Here is an 18744-nt window from a genome sequence, read left to right on the forward strand (position 1 = left end):
AATTCTGTCTGTCCCTGAGTAAGAATTCTGTGGCCCTAATAACGTTTCTGTGGCCCTAAGTAACAGTTCTGTGGCCCTCAGTAACAATTCTGTGTCTGTCCCTGAGTAACAATTCTGTGGCCCTAACTAACGTTTCTGTGGCCCTAAGTAACAATTCTCTGGCACTCAGTAACAATTCTGTCTGTCCCTGAGTAACAATTCTGTGGCCCTAATAACGTTTCTGTGGCCCTAAGTAACAGTTCTGTGGCCCTAGTAACAATTCTGTGTCTGTCCCTGAGTAACAATTCTGTGGCCCTAACTAACGTTTCTGTGGCCCTAAGTAACAATTCTCTGGCACTCAGTAACAATTCTGTCTGTCCCTGAGTAACAATTCTGTGGCCCTAACTAGCGTTTCTTTGGCCCTAAGTAACGATTCTGTGGCCCTCATTAACAATTCTGTGTCCCTGAGTAATGCTTCTCTGTCCCTAAGTAACGTTTCTCTGTCCCCAAGTAACGTTTCTGTGGCCCTAACTCTGTCCCTAATACAGAGCGGTCTGCCTCTCTTGAATGACTGGAGGCAAATGAAGAATTCTAAAATGGCCGCTATTTATAGCTCGACCATTACACAGTGCTGGCTGGCTGGCTGCTGATTGGCTAATGCGATCACATGTCATTAAGGAATGCATTATGGGTCAGCGCGCCTTGTCTGCGCGCCTTCCCAGACATCCCCGCTCCGTCGCCGCACATGTCCGCCGCCATTTTAGGAAAAATTTCGATTCGCGCGTCCGAAGTAGGCTATTTTTCGGATTCGGCGCGAATCGAAAATTTTCCAATATTCGACTCGAATTCCACTTCGCCTACTTCGATTCGCTCATCTCTAGTCAGTATGATAAGCAAAATCCTTTCCTTCCTCAGCAAGCTGCTTGATCTTATCCTCCTCGAATGGGACATGTAAAAAAGAAGAAAGGGGAGGGGCAGTGACGTCACCACGCATCCGCACAGAGAAACGGCGAGTATTGACAGTGTGCGCAGGCACACCTACAAGGCTGACCTTACCGCTGTCTGCAGCTTTTTGTATATACAAAGCGCACCTTTATCTTTTCACATGTGAGTGCAATACCAACGCACATTAAAACCTTGTACCCCAGATAAGACACTATGCATTTCTTCTTTTTTACATGTCCCATTCGAGGAGGATAAGATCAAGCAGCTTGCTGAGGAGGATAAGATCAAGCAGCTTGCTGAGGAAGGAAAGGATTTCGCTTATCATACTGACCCACGGTGCAGTTTCTATTGCACACTATTATTCAATTTGCCACAGAGGAGAGCACATTGTATCATACTGTATATTACATCTATTGGGAGACTGGCACTACACTGCAGAAAGGTTTTTTTTTTTTTGTTTCCCATATAGTCTAAGATCACCACTGGAATATTAATCAAATAGGCAAAGTGCATGAATATATGGACTTTATTCACTGTAATGATTGATTTGAGTATATATATGACCACTTAAGGCATATTATTGTTTTCACATATTAAGGTCATGTTTTGATGTTGCATGATTGATTAGAGCGCGGTACCATATTTTTCTACTATTTATCTTTTGATGCACACCAAGTGAGGGTGAGCAAGGAAGCCGGCGATCTAATATATTACATATAGAGACACATGTGAGCACCTTCTAGTGGCTCACAAGTAATTAAAAATAACTTTTTTTGCATACTTGTTATGGCTCTAAAACAGAGTCAACATTTTCTGTAAGATGTCAGCAATGGTACTCCAGTATTTATCTTAGTCCAAGCTTCCTTTTAGCATGGCAATATGTTCAGCATTTATCCTTACAGTTTCTGAGACACCCTTTGCAAAGAATCTTTATTCACCTAAAATAATTCTTTACAGTCCTAATACTATACTGTATAAAGTTCCATTTATATCCAGAGAGTTACATACCCCTGCCACTACATCTTAATTTTCCAATACTGTGGTAAGCCATTTCCAGTGGGAAGTTATTGGTGTCTCCAAAATACACAGCCTTAATTGGCAAAGCTGTCTTGTCACGTAGGAAACCATCGTCTGTTCTCCAGATGTTGTCATTGCTGTCGCAGTTGCAGAGTTTATCAGGAAGTGCACATGTACCTGAAGAACAAATCCAAGTGAGTATTGAGTTAAGAGGTTGTCTTCTACCCAGGGGCGGACTGACCATTTGAAAACTCGGGCACTGCCAGAGGGCTCGGGATAGGTAGGGGGCCCCATGAGATGCCCCTGGTACCTTTTTCATAGGCTTTTTTGAGTTTGGGCAAGGACACAGGGGCCCCATGATCCCCTATTGCCCAGGGGCCCCATGAGTTGTCAGTCCGCCCCTGGTTCTACCATTCCCTTTAGGACTACAAGTAACCCATATCTAAACTTTATAATGCTGTCAGAAGCCTCTCAGTACGTTTGGCTAGTTGTAATAGTCTCAGCGCTGCATTATAAACTAGTAATAAACCTAAAGTCAAGCAAATTACCTGATATCATTTATTTCGGTTTATTATTGTTTCAAAGATACCCTGTAGTGGGATTTTTCATCAAAAGCACTCATATAGATAAACCTTGATTAGCTGCAGTTTGCATGCATTTTTTGTTTTTCCGTTTTGCAGTACCCCAAAGTAATAACTCATCAATTACATCTGTCTGTAACTGGAAATGTTTGCTATTATTTGAAATAAAGGACATATAAAGATAAAGGTTGTTTTCAGCTGGTGTTTCTCTACTGTCCCTAGAGCAATAAACACTGATTTTCAGTCAAGCTGAGCATTTTCATTGTAAGATTAATTGACCAAGGTATCCGAGGCAGAGCCAGTGATTCCACTAGGCAAAGTAGGCGACTGCCTAGGGCGCTCTGCCACCTAGGGGCACCTGGGAGCAGCACAGGCAGGCACTCTCTCTGTGTGGGACGCCACCACATCATAAATGATCCTTCAGCTGAGGGGAGGGGCAACAGAGGGGGAGGAAGAAAGGACAGAGGAAGATGTTGGGTGTCTGGGGCCAGTGTAGCAGCTGAGCTGCCGATCCTCCCAGTGTTCCTCTCAGACTCAGTCCCTTACTGCAAGCTGGCTAGCGGCTGCTGATCACTGTAGTGTTCCAGACCTTCTCTTTCCATTCATCAGCGGAGGCAGAGCTGATGAATGGGAAGGTAATGTCTGACTCTGATTTCTTGTGTCTGTGTGAGTCTGACCCAGCCGACCGGCCATCCATCACATGTGCAATGTGTCAGTGAGTAATGATATCATCATGATCCCAGAGCCTGCTCTTTTAGTGCCTGCTGGGCCTGCTGATCTGTGTCAGTGTTGGTAGTGTTGTGTTGTGTCGGATCTGTCACTGTGTGGGAAAGTTCAGTTCAGGTGTTCTGTGTGTGTGTTTGTGGGCTGGGCTGTCTGCTGTCACAGCATTTTATCTCCTCCCATTGCCTGGGGAATTCTAGCCTGGAACCTGTCAGAGATATCTGCTGGCACTTATTTTGGCCAATTAACCACTTGCCCACCACACTATAGCAGGACTACTGCTACAGGACTGTGCAAAATCCATACACACATTTTATATATATATATATATATATATATATATTATATACACACACGTGATTTGCATTTCCGGGTAGGGAATTGGTGGCCAGGGATGTCAATCACCAGGTCCTGTCCGCTGATTCCCCGCCAGCACCCAGGGATTGTTAGGGAAAGCTGACAGGGGAGAGACCTGTGTCTAAACAACACAGGTCTCTCCCCTGTCAGCATAGACACCAGAGAAATACAAAGTAGCATGTCTCCCTAGTAAAACACACACAGCACATACAGGAAAGCACAGCACACAGTTAACCCTTTGATCATCCCACATATTAACCCCTTCCTGCCCAGTGTCGATAGTACAGTGTAAGTGCTTTTTATTAGCACTGATCACTGTATTAGTGTCACTGGGGATGTCAGTGGCAGTTAGTCAGTTCCCACCCAGTGTCAGAATGCCCGTCGCAGTCCCGCTTTAAGTCGAGTGAAATTACAATTCCAGTATATATAAAGCCATTTGTAGACACTATAACTTTCACGTAAACTTAAAATTAATTTACACGTATTGGGATTTTTTAGCATGTAGCAGAATACATTTTGGCCTAAATTTATGAAGAAATTTGATTTTTTTAAATTTTTTATTGGATATGTTTTATAGCAAAAAGTCCAAAATATAGGGTTTTTTTTTTCAACATTGTTGGGCTTTTTTTTGTATATAGAGCAAAAAATAAAATCCGCAGAGGTGATCAAATACCACCAAAAGAAAGCTCTTTTTGTGGGAAAAAATGACATAAATTTAATTTATGTACAGTGTTGCATAGCCACGCAATTGTCAGTTAAAATAACACAGCTCCGTATCACAAAAAATGGATTGGTCAGGAAGGGGGGTAAATCCTCCGGAGTGCAAGTGGTTACATTTTTTTTAGCAGGTTCATGTTTTATTGAATAAATATTTTTTACTTTAAACTTTTTTCCTTGGGGGGGGGGGGGGGCACAAGTAACTGGTCTTGCCTAGGGCACAAAATAGTCTAGCACTGGTCCTGATCTGAGGGTGATCAGAACATGAGTGAATGATCAACTTTTCTCAGAGGTCTGGAGTAGGGATGTGATTCAGGCTCACCACTACCATGGATTTAAAGTGAACCTTTTGGGTTTCAAAATGTGCAGTTCTGGTAAATTTATGTGCACATTTGCTCCAGAGAATTTTTATACAGCCATAGTATGTGTGTGAATGTGTTAAGGACCTTGGACTGTATACTCCTTGAGGGTTGGGGACTGATGTGAATCTATAGTAAGTATATGTAAATGAACAGCATTATATAAGTACCCGTAATAACTAAATAAGTAAAGAATGCACTGTATGGCCCCCAAACTTTGGCAAGCAGACTTTTTGGCCAGCAATCCACCTTACTATGAAAGGGAGGGGGGAGCAGAGCAGCCATAGTGTCATTGAATTGGAAGCTGTTGTGGGGAAATGTGTCTAGCTGCACAAGGAGAACTTAGTGTCAGTTAGGAAACTGTGTTTAATTCTGATTGCTAGCTCTTTAGGCAATCAAACCCTTTGCTTCCTTTTTACCTATTAATATTAGATCTTTTTGTCTTTTTATTTTGAGGTTGATTTGAGGTCAATAGTCACTTTTAGCTGCTGTTCATTTATAGTTAACTTTGTTCGGCTGCAATTCTTTCCTTTAGAAAAAGAAGTGGCTTGTTTTAATGGAGTGATATTTTAAGGGGTTTCGTTTATTTTGAGAATATATATTTTTTTTATTTTATGCTACTAGGGCCTTTATTTAGGTCAAAATGCCTTTCTTCAGTCTGAGGTTCACAACACAGATAATTCACTTGTTTACTGAGTTACTGAGTATGTGCTTTTGGAATTGCCTTGTTCGCAGCACTCTGCTCCATCAATTGAAAGCAGGGGCGGACTGACCATTTGGAAACTCGGGCATTGCCCCAGGGCCCGGGGTCAGTAGGGGGCCCCATGAGATGCCCCTGGTACCTTTTTCATAGGCTTTTTTGAGTTTGGGCAAGGACACAGGGGCCCCATGATCCCCTATTGAGTTGTCAGTCCACCCCTGATTGAAAGAATAAAAGTGCAAGAACATTATGCACCCAAACAACCCCTCACTGTATCACTAACATTCACCACATCCCCATATACCCATGGATAACATAAAATTGGTATATGTCCTCCATGGCAGTACCCATCTTTCCATGCTTTATGTACACTAGCTTGCCTAATAGCGCTAAAAAAGGACAGAATTTAAGAAGATAGACCTCAGTGATATTTGAATCTAAGTTGGGTTCACTGATTTTTTACCAAAATTCGCCAAACCCTTGGCAAATGGAACCTGAGAAGTACTCGAACCCAATCAGATGCGGCCCTCACTAGTCTAGAGGCACTTTATTGTTCCACACCATTACTTTTTATGTTTGATTGTTTCCTACTGTCTAATACAGCCTGAATAACACCAAAGGGAAGCATAGCGTATTTTAAGACATATTTTAAATAAATATTGCAGCATTTACTTTTAAGTAATATTTTGATGACTTTAATATTCTAATGATAAAATATAATTTTTTTTTTCTCTAAAACATGGTTTACAATAAACCTTCACCTCAAACATTGCATTGAAAGTCTCTTTTCTATTTTGATTATTGGTTTATTTAATATTTTAATAACATTGAAGTTTTGTCATCTTCCATATTTATATTATTTTATTAAATATAGATATTTAGAGAATATCCAGAGCTTTCAAGGGCTCGGGGCATCAAAATGATCTCACTTATCTAAAAAAAAATTTAAAGATTGTATGCTATCTCTATATAGCTACTACAAATCACAGGTATTACTAGGAATTTCTGAGAAAACCAGAAATCCCCAATTTTATTTGTCTTTTTTGAGTAGTAACATGGATGGGTCTTTAATACCACATACCCAGGAAACAACACCTTGCCTGTTATATGAAGTACTTGTTAGAAAGAAGTTCAGCTACAAAAAATAAATGGTTGTATGATTGTATTTTAATACCGTGTCAAGTTATGATATGATTGGAGGCTACCGTTAATGTCAAGGGCTCCATCAACGGTTCCTTTGTGAACTTCAAAGCATCACCTGTTTCAGAGCTGCTATGGCAAGCAGCTTAGAATGCTTGGGAGAGCTATCAAATATCACCATGTGGCCCTGTCATTGACATCACTGGAAGAAAGTGTGCATGTAGTAACAACTAACTTCGCCCGCAGGATCTACAGATGCAGACATTGTATGATAGAATTACCAAACAAAGATTCTTGAGCATAAAAATTAACTTACTGAGTTTTTAGCAAGTTTTCAAATTATGTTCAACCATAAGCAATTTATTTCTCATATTACAGCTTTTCTCTTCTGAAGTTTGCTAGTGTACTGTTATGAATGGCTGCTATGTTTTATGTCACACAAATGTACCATTTTTAAGGCTTCTTTCATATTAGTGCTATTGGTTTCAATTAATGTTCCTTAATATTACCCATCCCCCAGAAAGCTTGCTGTTGATGCCCATGGAAAAGTACCTATAAACACATCTGTGAATTTTTATGAATAGCTATGTAATCAAATTTAACTGGATATGACAAAACACGTCAGGGCAGAACTGTGCGGCAACCGGAAGGGATGTAAGTGGAACCGGAAGTGACACGATCAGCGCCATTTTGTGGAACTCGGTGGTGGTGAGAGTATCTATTACCAACCAACCAATGGAATTTCATCTGTGAGTGAGATCTTGGTGTATTGGAGATGGCGAGTGTCATTGAGTGGGAGGTGATCTTCTTCTCTTAGGATATACATCTTTAAGTTATTTAGCCAACCATGAGAATGGGGGGCATGGCGGTCTGGTGAGTGCACACCAAAGAGGGGGAACACTATATCTATTTTGAACACGTTATGAATTTTGTTGGAGAATCGGAATATTTTGTGTGCTTATTAACCACTTCCTGTCCAGACACTTTTACCCCCTTCCTGTCCAGGGCAATTTTCAGCTTTCATCGCTATCACACTTTGAATGACAATTGCGCGGTCATGCACTGTACCCATATGAATTTTTTACCATTTTTTTGAGACATATAAAGCTTTATTTTGGTGGTATTTATTCACCGCTGGGATTTTAATTTTTTTTGCTATGTAAATGAAAATGTCTAAAACTTTTGAAAAAAAGTGTTTTTCTTATAAAATTTTGCAAATAAATAATCTTTCATCATAAATCTTGGCCAAAATGTATTCCGTTATCTTTTTAGTAAAAAAAAAAATAAACCAAATTAGTTTATAACCAAAAATTATAATTTTTAAAAAAAATTTTTACATTTTTATTTTATTTTTTTATATTATTATTTGTTTTTTTTTTGTTTTTTTAAATACTGTCACCCTAGCAGTACAGTGTCACCATGGTGACACTGTACTACTTGTGGGGGGTGATGAAGATTTTAAATTTTTTTTTACAGTGATTGCTTTTACACCCATATAGGATGTAAAAGCAATCATTTCTCTTTCACACTGTCTGCATTCTTGCAGCCATTGAGAACTACTGAGTGAGCTGTGATTGGTCACAGCTTGTCACATGGTACAAGGCTGTTGTGAATAGATCATTCACAGATTTCACAGATCATTCACAGATTTCACACGTAGTAAGCAATGATGTCACAAGTGACATCTTGCTTACTACTTTGCATGTGATCACTGATTTGCCAATCAGTGATCACATGATTGGGACCTCGTACAGAGGTCCTGTCCGACGATCAGTGTTTCACTGTGTCCAGAGGACACAGCGGGCACCGGATCACGGTGCTGTGCACTCCCAGGGAGCGCGCACGGCTAGAAATGGTGGGTGCTGTTTATGAACGGCAACCCGCCCCTGGAGTGCCACCATCCTGCCATTTATAAACAGCAGGCAGACAGCAAGTGGTTAAGGACTTTTTTTTGGTCTTTTTCACATTAAGAGTTTCACTTTGATATTTATGTATGTGTTATTTAGCGCTACTAAATCACTTTGAAGTTTTTGGTTATATCGATTTATTAGAAGTGGCAGCAATTATCTGATTACTATTCACTTATTTTGTTTGGCACGTATTTTTTAGTGCAGTTTTTTGTTTCCGTATCTACTAACTAATCAAATTTGCTTGAATCCTATGTAAATGCATTCTTATCACATATCAGTTACTTCGTATTGTACCAGTTTTTCCACATGAACAACCCCCGATTGAAGAATCAGCACCACCCCAGTAATCCATCTTCTTTCCATCCCAGGAATCCCACCAGCCCCATCCAGACTGAATGAAGCGCACATGGCGACAGTCAAGCTGGAATAGAAAAAAATATACATTAACAGCCATTGAAAAATGACAGGCACACAAGACAAATACTGCAAATGTGCAATCATTGTTTAAAAATAAACTTACATTTTTTTGTTGTCTAATATTTTTTAATATTTTTAATGTTTGCAGTTCTATAAACTAATCTTTTATGTCTTATTTGTTATACCTGAAATAAAATCTTCATTTCAGAAATACACATTTAATACAGGGGACTTCCATAGCACTGTGTTTGCAGAGAATTCTGAGTTTTCACAAAAGACAGTCCAGCAGTAACTTTTGTGAGAGAAATGTCAGAATTGGCGTGGGTGGCAAGTGGTTAAGTAAATGGACATTTTCTTAGGGAGCAGAAGCCCCTGTGAAAAACATGCTTTTTATACATCCTTCTCAAAGAAGCTAGGTATGGATACACAGGGATTAGAGAGTGCTCCCTTTGTTGCAGAATTTTTATGAGAACAATACAACACTACTGTTGCTTTAGGTTTTTATCTCAGAAGCTGTAAAGTACAGTAACATTCTGGGAATCTTCAATTACTCCTACAAATCAGTAGGATAAATTTAACAGTTCAGTTTATGAGTATTCAATTCTTACACAAAGGGAACCAAAAGAAGTTTGCATTCCTTAAAGTGGTTGTAAACCTCAGACATGAATAATGAACAAAGCACATCCCTTTATAAAGTGTACTTAATTATCAGTTAAGAGCACTAACAGTTAAGTGTCATTTCTGTCTTCTGCCTTGTTCCTCTGCTATCAGCATGAATCACTTCTGACAAGTTTTCCTGACACCAAGAGAAAAATGGTGACAGGAGAGGAACCTCCAGCAGATTGACAGCCTCATCTCTGTTCCTGTGAGCTGTGTGAAGGGCGTGTGTCTCTTATTCCAATCAGCTCTCAGATCCTCCTAACTGAGCTTTGCAGTGTCTAATTTCAGCTCTCAGCCCCTTTTTTTCTGAGCTTTCACACAAGCTGTATAAAGTCAGTACTTTGAATGGATGTAGATAAGAGAATACCACAGATAAGCAGGTAAAACGTATGTAGAAAGAGTTGTTTCATCTCTGTGTATCACCTGAGAACAGTCACTTCACTGGGTATATGTAAGGGTCTACAATCGCTTTAAGTTCCACTTTCTCTCAAATACTGAGCTTCCTTGCGGCTACCTTAGTTCTCCACAACTATCTATTCCATTACAGGGGCTTCCCAAGGCAGAAGGGGTCATTCTCTCCTGCAGACCAGATTCTACATTCCTTCATGCTTTTCACTGGTAAGGTAAAGCAGAATACAACCCTGTTATGTTCCTAACAAACTTGTGCCTGCCCTTTGTGATGCTGATTGTGATATATATATATATATATATATAGCATTTGTATACAAAATGGTTGCTGAAGTTCAGAAGATCTCGATTTTAAACTAGACACAGGCCCTCCCAAGATGGTGCCTGGGCCTATGACAGAGGACACATTGGTCTTATGCTGGGCTTACTTAATGCCTTAATAGTAGTAGTAGTAAATGGCAGTCATGTGACAGCAGTGTTTACTAATAAAAAAAAGTTATTTAGAGATTGGAAGATCGCTGTATCACTTCCTAACACTGCTAAGCCGATGAAGTGGCAGTAACGTTCTATGGTCAGCAGCAGGCGCCACTGACAACCTGCCCCACCTGCCTATAAGACTGTCTTCTAAATGTATTTCCAACATCAACTAAACCAGAAAAATATACAGAAGCCTACAGTATGTATAAATGGCTGAAATTAATATTTCTCATTTTTACAAAGAAACAGTCTCACCTAGTTACAAAAGCAAAAAAATATTTCAGCATTGTTTAACAGAGATAAAGAATACAATCCAATAATCTGTTTTGTGACTAAATGTTTCCAGATAATACAGACTACCATTTTCCACAAAATTTGGCACCAAATGTTTACAGCATAAACAATCTGGCACAATCTATTATTTTAAATGGACATAAATACAAATGTTTCTAAAAAATTTCACTTTTTTGTTATTGTTTTCTGTACATATGTTTACTTCTCACCATTATTTACACTAAATTCCAGCAGCAACTAGAAAAAAAAGAAATGGAAAACCTGACTTTATTATGTGCAAAGTACATGGGAGAAGGGGGGATGTGCACAATGGAAAAATTACCGTAGTTGGATTCGTTCATTAAGGTAATATTTTTGTTTTGTCATATTTGTTAGGTTAGAATGATTCATTTTTGGAATTTGTTTCTTACATTTATTATTTTCAAATCGATTCAAAATTTTAATTTTGGAAGATGGCTGTATTCGTTCTATTTTATTCTATTCTAGTCTAATCTATTTTATATTTTTTATTCTATTCTTTTATTTTCTATTCTGTTTTAGTCTATTCTATCTTGTAATATTCTATTCCATTCTATTCTAAAAAGCAGCCTAAGTAGGAGTCATCATCTTATTTCACTTTTATACCTTACTGTATTTATTGCAGTGTTTGCATTTTGAATTTTAATTCATTTTTTTCGATTTCAAGTTCATTTTCAAATTCATTTTCAAATTCAAATTCATTTGCAAATTTGGTTACTTCATTTCATTATAAATTATTTTGGATTCATTGAAATTCGTTACTATAGTGATTTGGAAATTTGGATACATCCAAATCTCCAAATATTGAAAATTTTGTCTGATTCATAACTAAATGAATTGCACATGTCTACGATGAATGTTAGTGTGACAATAAATTGTAGTAGACTTGCAATTAGGATAGACTAGGCCCACAGCCATATACTGCTACTGAGACCAGATATTTCTGCAGACAGATCTGACCATGCACCTACATTTTATCTGTAAAGTGTATGTATAGACATTTTTTTGTCCTAGTGACCACTGTCCAGGAGAGAAAAATTAGGGAAAATACAAAGAATTGTCATCAGAGGGAGAGGTGAGGTAAATCATCCAATAGGTACATTCCTGTGCCCAGATAGGAATTCCACTGAATTGTGAGATATTTACCCCTACTTCTGGTTGCACCTTCAGGGCAAAAATTAAAGGGAGATCTCCCCTGGGGGACACAAACAGCAAAAAAACTGACAGGGGGTTTATCTCTCCCACATTTTGGTTTTTCATGCACTTTGAGAAATGTGTCAATGAAGCAAGGATATTGTTAAATTTGCCTATAAGCTTCAGATGCAGGCATGTCTAAATACATATTCAGTGTTGCAGAGCTTACGTTTGTTTTCCCTTTTTCTGTTGAACTGTGATCATTACTGTGGATCTATGCTCTTACTTTTTCAATGGCTAAATGATAATTACTTCTGTGGGGAAATGCTAAGCCATTGCAGTACCTTGCTCCACAATGCCACTGAAGCATCATAGGGAAATATACAGTGCTTAAGAGAAGAAGTTACTATTTTAATTTATTTTTATTTAAAATGTATTTGCATCATTTTTGTAATTCCTGGGTGAAAAGCAAACTGCTTACCCTAACAAATTGTTCACAGCTTTGTGACACTTTGGTAAGAGCATTTAGCTGAGGGAGGTCTGCTGAGTATGTCAATTCTCTCTTGTAGCATCCGGGATCCTCACATGGACTCACTGGTATACGCCTTTCACTGTTGTGGCCTATAACTGTTATACCTGTAACAGAAAAGTATGAATTGTAATGTGACTTTATGACAGAGCTAGTGTCAAAGGAGTTAAATGACAGAGGTATGCGAAGGTAACCCTTTAACCACTGGATTGATGAACAGAGCGATTCTGTTAACTGAAGCAGTGTTTGAGAGGACATGTTGAAATATATGGAAGCAGAGCCGCTGCTTTGTGTAAAAGAGCTGTAGTCCAAGTCTACTATGTGCTATCAGCAATGGGTATTTCAACCCTGATACAGCAGTTAGTGGTGTAAAAAATTAGAAAAGTCCCATATTTATTTTTGCATATGCAACCCAACTAAAACATTTTTTTTTTTCGTTTTGGATGGAGTATAAAAAAAAGTTAAAATCCTATCATGCATTTATTGTTATCCGTATCTATGCTAGGGAGATTCACCTTCCTTATTTACTTTGATCATTTTTGTCACTGGGGCAGAAAGTTATGGATAATCCAGAATTCTTCAGTTGTCACTGGAATAGGAGGTGAAGAGTCTTCCAGTGGGGACCCATGTTCTGATGACAACTGATATATGACCCTCTACACTTTGGAGAGATTTCCACTCATCTCCTGTTGTGTCTCTGGAATAGGAAGTGAAAGTTTCTAACCGTTTCATAGACACTACCAAAAGCTAAAAAAACAAAAACAGACATTTTGGCTTTAGGTATACTTTATCCTTAGTTTTCCATATACAGGTATATAAAGATGTTTGCAGATGTTAGCATCTTAGGTATTTATTTCTTTAGATATTTAGAAAAGGCTTTAGAAATAAATCAAAAAGCTACTACTCATAATATAATAGTAATTTCTAAATCAATTGAAGGATCACTTATTACCACATGGATGTGGATTATTCAGCACCAGGGGAGGACTGGTGATTTTTTTGCCTGAGAGGAAAACACATGGAAAATGTGCCATAATGCTGCAGAGATTGGTAGCCATTGTAAAACATGGGTGTTTACCATGATACACATTTTCAAATCTTTCAGCATTGACTTCCTTCAAAGCCCTTAGCATTTGGCATGAAATTTCAAAGCCATAAGGGAAAATATCTCTTTGCTACTGTGATTGCAGGTCTGAATGGGGTGCAAGTAGCTATATAATGTCCAGTATGTGGCCTGCTATATAATGGGCAGAATGTTTGTCCCATTCTGATCAATGTCTATATGGAGGAGTATTCTGGGTCCAACATATCTTATTAGCACTTGCCTAGTACATGCCTCTTTGTCCCCAGCCTAGTTCTCCCATACTCAGAACTGATACTCAAAACATGAATGCTTAGAAATTCAGCCAATGTGAATCATGTTAAGAAAATTTTAATGGTGTGGTTACCAGATTGAGATGACATGTCACAGAAGACCTCAAATTCAGGAAATCCTTTGTCCACACCATCTGGGTCAATTAAATATTTCCCCGATTCACTGATACCAGCTTCTTTGAGAGCAGTGCACGATTCTAAGATTGGAGGTTCTGAAACTTATAAAAAAGGTGAAACACATAGCCCCAATTGTGTTAGATGCCCTTTGCCTTAACAAATATATGCCACTGCTTACTATATGTATATATGAAACAATGAGACAACCTTACTTGTTCCCCAGCAGCGAAGCTTGCCTATACGGTAGAATGCCATTGATCTTGTTATATCCGTCACTCCAAATCTGATCGCCTTGATTGGCAATGCTGACTTATCCGTTATGACTCCTTCATCTGTCCTCCACACATCATCATTTGTATCACAGTTGCAAGATGTCATTTCAAAGGCACACTCACCTAGAATACATACACAATGATAAAAATTATGTTAAAGAAGCTGCATTCAAATTTTCTTGAAATGTTATTGTATACACTTGCAGTATATTGCCCCTACCCCATACACCTTCTATGATTGTGACTGAGCGCTTTACTCATTTCTTTTTTATACACAAAGAGGACCTCAGCTCAGGAAATTTGGGTCTGTCATATCTTTAAGGAAATATTTAAAAATCATCAGGCTCTTTGCTCTATATCCCTCATTGTTGGTACTTTTGAAGATTAAAGTAGACATCACATTGTGCAAATCACTTTGACATGCATGGTGGCTTCCATATATATTTGTAAATTTGTTCAACCGTGTCATCTATTTTCATTAAAATGTTAGAAATAAGTTTTAATTTGCTTTTTTTTTATTCAGTAGTACTTAGAAAGCTTGACTTGTAGGAAACAAGTACAGAATCTGCCAAAGCGGTCCCCAAAAAAGGGAGAAACCAGACTGTGATTAACTCCCTATCATCTATCAAAACTACAATATCTGCTGTAATAATATTTAATTATTGATCAACATTTCTAACAAGAGGTGTATTACCATTTTCTCCACATGCACATCTTCCACTATTTGTTGGGGCTCCCCCCCAAGATGTGATGGCTTCCCCATCTCTGGAAACCCACCACCCCCATGGTCCATCCAAAAATCTGATGTACCGACAGTCCAGCTGTAAATTAAAAGAAGGAGACGACATTTTAACATCTTATTGGAATCCACATAAAAAAATCCATCATATTCTGTAAGGCAGGATCCACTAACAGGGTATATGTATATTCAGCTTAACAAAAAGAATAATGTGTACTTACAATACACAAAGAGGTTTTGGGAAAAACTGAAATAAAAACAAATGGCACACATCCAGACAAAGTTTCAACACAAGAATAACGATTTTTATTTTAGCCATATTGCTGCAATTTTCTCATCGGATTCCTCCCTGCTCTAACTAAAACCAAAATACAATCTTGGTTTAAATTTTCATTGTCAGTATAGTGACGCATGCTTGTGTTTACTGTGTACTGACAGGGCTGAAGTAGTATGATGTTGAGTTATAACACATGACACTGAACCCCCAAGGGTAATTGGTGAACTGGCTTCTCTTCAGTGTATGTTGTCACCATATTAGTGGATATATCTAATTGGGGAGCAGATATTGTTAAGACATTACTGTCATAAATGGTCATATATGTCACCTGTGGCTTTCAAGTGGCCAGGCATGGCAATACTGTAAGCACTGTATCACCATAGAGTGGGTTGTAGGTTTGAGATCCAGGGCAACAGCCAACTGGGGTATGTAGACACTTGCAAAGCCACTTCTCTGTTTCTATCAATGATGCCATTTTTTTACTATCAATTGCCCAAGAGAAAAAACAGCTCTTTTTCCTTACTGATCACCACAGTAGCACTGAAACGTGAATGTTCCTAGTTTATCAAAGATGCTATTTATTAACCCATGCCAACATTGTATGGCAGATTTAATGCTTTCGCATACTAATATCTCACTGTAGAGTGCTGTCTATACTCTGATATTTGAGAAGTTACCCCCAAATATATTTTCAGTCCTGAACAAGATTGACGTTGGATTTCATAAAAAGTACAGCAGTGTCCTGGGGACAATATAATCATCTTTTCTAATACAACCTAAATAAAAACAACAACAAAAAAAGAAATCTATGATCAATATTCAAACATATAAGAACACTATTGCTTTGATATTATTTCAGACTATTGAGGTAACATCTTAGAATTAAAATGTATTATTCCAGTATAATGTTGTTTGTTGGTGTTTTCTTAGCTGTGCAACAGCATGCAACTGCTTATATTTATGATGTAACTGAAATGCCTTTCTCTGGCAAACTCAGACTACGTTCACACTAGCCAACATGCTGCATGCTGCGGGCTGGGTATGAGTACAAGAATTGATGCGATTCCCGCAGCCACATTGCGTTTCTTTTGCGAGAGCCACTGGAGTGCTTTTCATTCTGAATGGCACCCCCACACATCTCATCTTGCATGAAACGTGTGCACAGCATGTGGCAGGCGCAGCACCCTTTGGTGCCTTGTGCGCTGTGGCATTAGAAAAATTATGCAATTGCTGATTCTTTGTTTGATTAGACTGACTTTACTCTGTAATTCCTCCAATGCCGCTCTATGGATGCAGTAGGTTTAAAGAGCACACCGAATACTTTAGTTAACTTCTTTTATAACTTCAATCTTCTTCATATAACTGCTTACAATGGCTTATTTCTTTCATATTACAATGGTTTAATTCGTATTACATTGGGTTGATTCGATAGATTGATAAATTCACTTGGATTTATAAATTCGATATATTCGATAAGTTTGTTCGTAAGTTCGTAAATTCGATAGGTTCGTAAGTTCGGTGGAACTACAAGTAAACAGACACACAACAGTTTTTACATACAGATCTGCCTGCATTACTAAACAAAAGAGGAACACACAAGTGCATTAAATACCTATTTGGCCTTCTCTGTCTCCATAAAGCTTTTCTGATTGGAACTGTCTGTTTCCTCTTCTGTCTGGTGAGCATGTGTCTCTAGAAATCCTAGCAGGGAGTTTTACACAGGCATAGATGTGAAACTGGCTGGGATTGGTTAAGGCTCTGTATAGTGTGAGGCTGTCTGTGATTGGCTCACCTTATACTAACTCTTAAAGGCATATTTTCCTTTTCTGCTTCTGCTAACACAATGAATATATAAATGTCATATAACAATCAAAGACATAAATTACAGCAATGATTTTGCTTTTGGCTTTAACATATGCACATATATACTATACTGAGGTTATTGGCAGGTTTGGTATACACATATATGTGAACCATATTAACAACCTAGGACTGGTCTTAGCTGGCCAGCTACACTCCCACCAAAATTACCTATAATTCTATGTTCTCAGCAACAGGATTCGAACATGAATTCGAGGAATTTTCCATCAGTTTCTTAACTCTCCAGTGTCTTTGTTACTCTCAAGCAGAACAACTAACTTTTGTATTGGACGTTCCAACTTGAGTGGAGTTGTGAGATGTTTTCCCTTTTTGTCCAGTTTTGAGTCTCCCATTTGTAACAAAACTCTTCTTACTAGTCCTTCTTCATCCTTTCGAGCTTCTAGGACTTTGGCCAATTTCCATTGACTTCTAGGTAAGTCGTCTTCCTTTACCAACACTATGTCATCAACATGAACATTTCTTCTAGGCGTTTGCCATTTACTTCTTAGTATGAGATGAGCTAAGTACTCCTTGCTCCATCTATTCCAAAACTGCTCTGATAGATATTGAACTCTTCGCCATCTTTTCCTTGCGTATAAATCCTCTTTGGTGAAGTTGCCAGGTGGTGGCTGTATGTAATCAGTCTTAAGGTGAAGTAGATGGTTGGGAGTTAGAGGTTCCAAACTTGTTGGGTCGTTGATGTTGTTGACTGTAAGTGGACAACTGTTAACAATAGACATTACTTCATAGAATAGTGTCCTAAGTGAAGCATCATCTAATCTTCCGGCGTTCTTTTTCAACACTGAACTTAGTACGTTTCTTACAGTTCTGATTTGCCTCTCCCAGACTCCGCCTGTATGGCTTGCATGTGGAGCATTCATGTGAAAATCACACTGTTTCTCTAACAAGTACTCAGCTACTTTTTCTTTATCAATCTCTTTTAGAGCCTTGTTCAATTCATTCTTTGCTCCAACAAAATTAGATCCTTGGTCAGATCTAAGTTCTCTGACAGTACCTCTAATGGCTATGAAACATCTTAAGGCGTTGATAAAGGCGTTGGTTGACATATCTTCCAACATTTCCAGGTGAATTGCTCTGGAGCTTAGACACGTAAATATCAGTCCGTATCTCATGTACTCCTTGCGGTTTTGTTTGGTGATAAATGGGCCAAAGCAATCCATTCCGCTATAAAGAAATGGTGGTGATGGGTTTACACGATCAGCTGGTAGATCAGCCATTCTTTGTTCTTCTGTAGGTCTACGTGCCTTTCTACAGATTACACATTTGCTTATGTACTTTGCTATAACTTTGCTTCCTTTCACTATCCAGTAACCACCTTCTCTCAAACAGCTCTGAGTAAAGCTTCTTCCTTGATGCAAGGATTTGTTGTGGTAGTGATTGATAATCAATCTTGTGAAGGTAGAATTTTTGGGTAGAATTGCTGGATGCTTAACTCTGTTAGGTAGCGACGCATTTTCCAGCCTCCCTCCCACCTTCAGTATACCATCCTGCAGAATAAGATTAAGCTTGTACAATGGGTGATTGTTTGGAAGTCTCTTAGGTTCTTGACTAAGTCTCTTCAATTCATCACTGTAGAATCTTTGATGAATGAGTCTTATAACCGTTTCTTCAGCTTTCACTCTTTCCTCTACATTCAACGATTCTTTCTTTCTGATTCCTTTTGCTAAGCTTTGAATTCGAGCTACTATGTTTATGACTGTATTCCACTTTGAACATCTG

General features: G+C 38.5%; 1 protein-coding gene across 1 annotated transcript in view; it reads right to left on the minus strand.

The window, feature by feature from the left end:
• The window catches only part of LOC149452718 (uncharacterized), a 103862-nt gene that overhangs the window by 13645 nt on the left and 71473 nt on the right, over positions 1-18744 (minus strand). Inside the window, exons 9-14 of the mRNA XM_089689048.1 lie at positions 14823-14949; positions 14069-14251; positions 13814-13957; positions 12318-12472; positions 8723-8849; positions 1933-2118 (exon numbers count right to left, since the gene is read on the minus strand). Of these exons, the coding sequence (XP_089545174.1) occupies positions 1933-2118; positions 8723-8849; positions 12318-12472; positions 13814-13957; positions 14069-14251; positions 14823-14949 (922 nt within the window). The remainder of the gene's footprint in view (positions 1-1932; positions 2119-8722; positions 8850-12317; positions 12473-13813; positions 13958-14068; positions 14252-14822; positions 14950-18744) is intronic.

The sequence above is a fragment of the Staurois parvus genome, unplaced genomic scaffold (genome assembly GCF_062004578.1).
Source record: "Staurois parvus isolate SC_StPar_1 unplaced genomic scaffold, SC_StPar_1.0 ptg000468l, whole genome shotgun sequence".
Lineage (NCBI taxonomy): Eukaryota > Metazoa > Chordata > Amphibia > Anura > Ranidae > Staurois > Staurois parvus.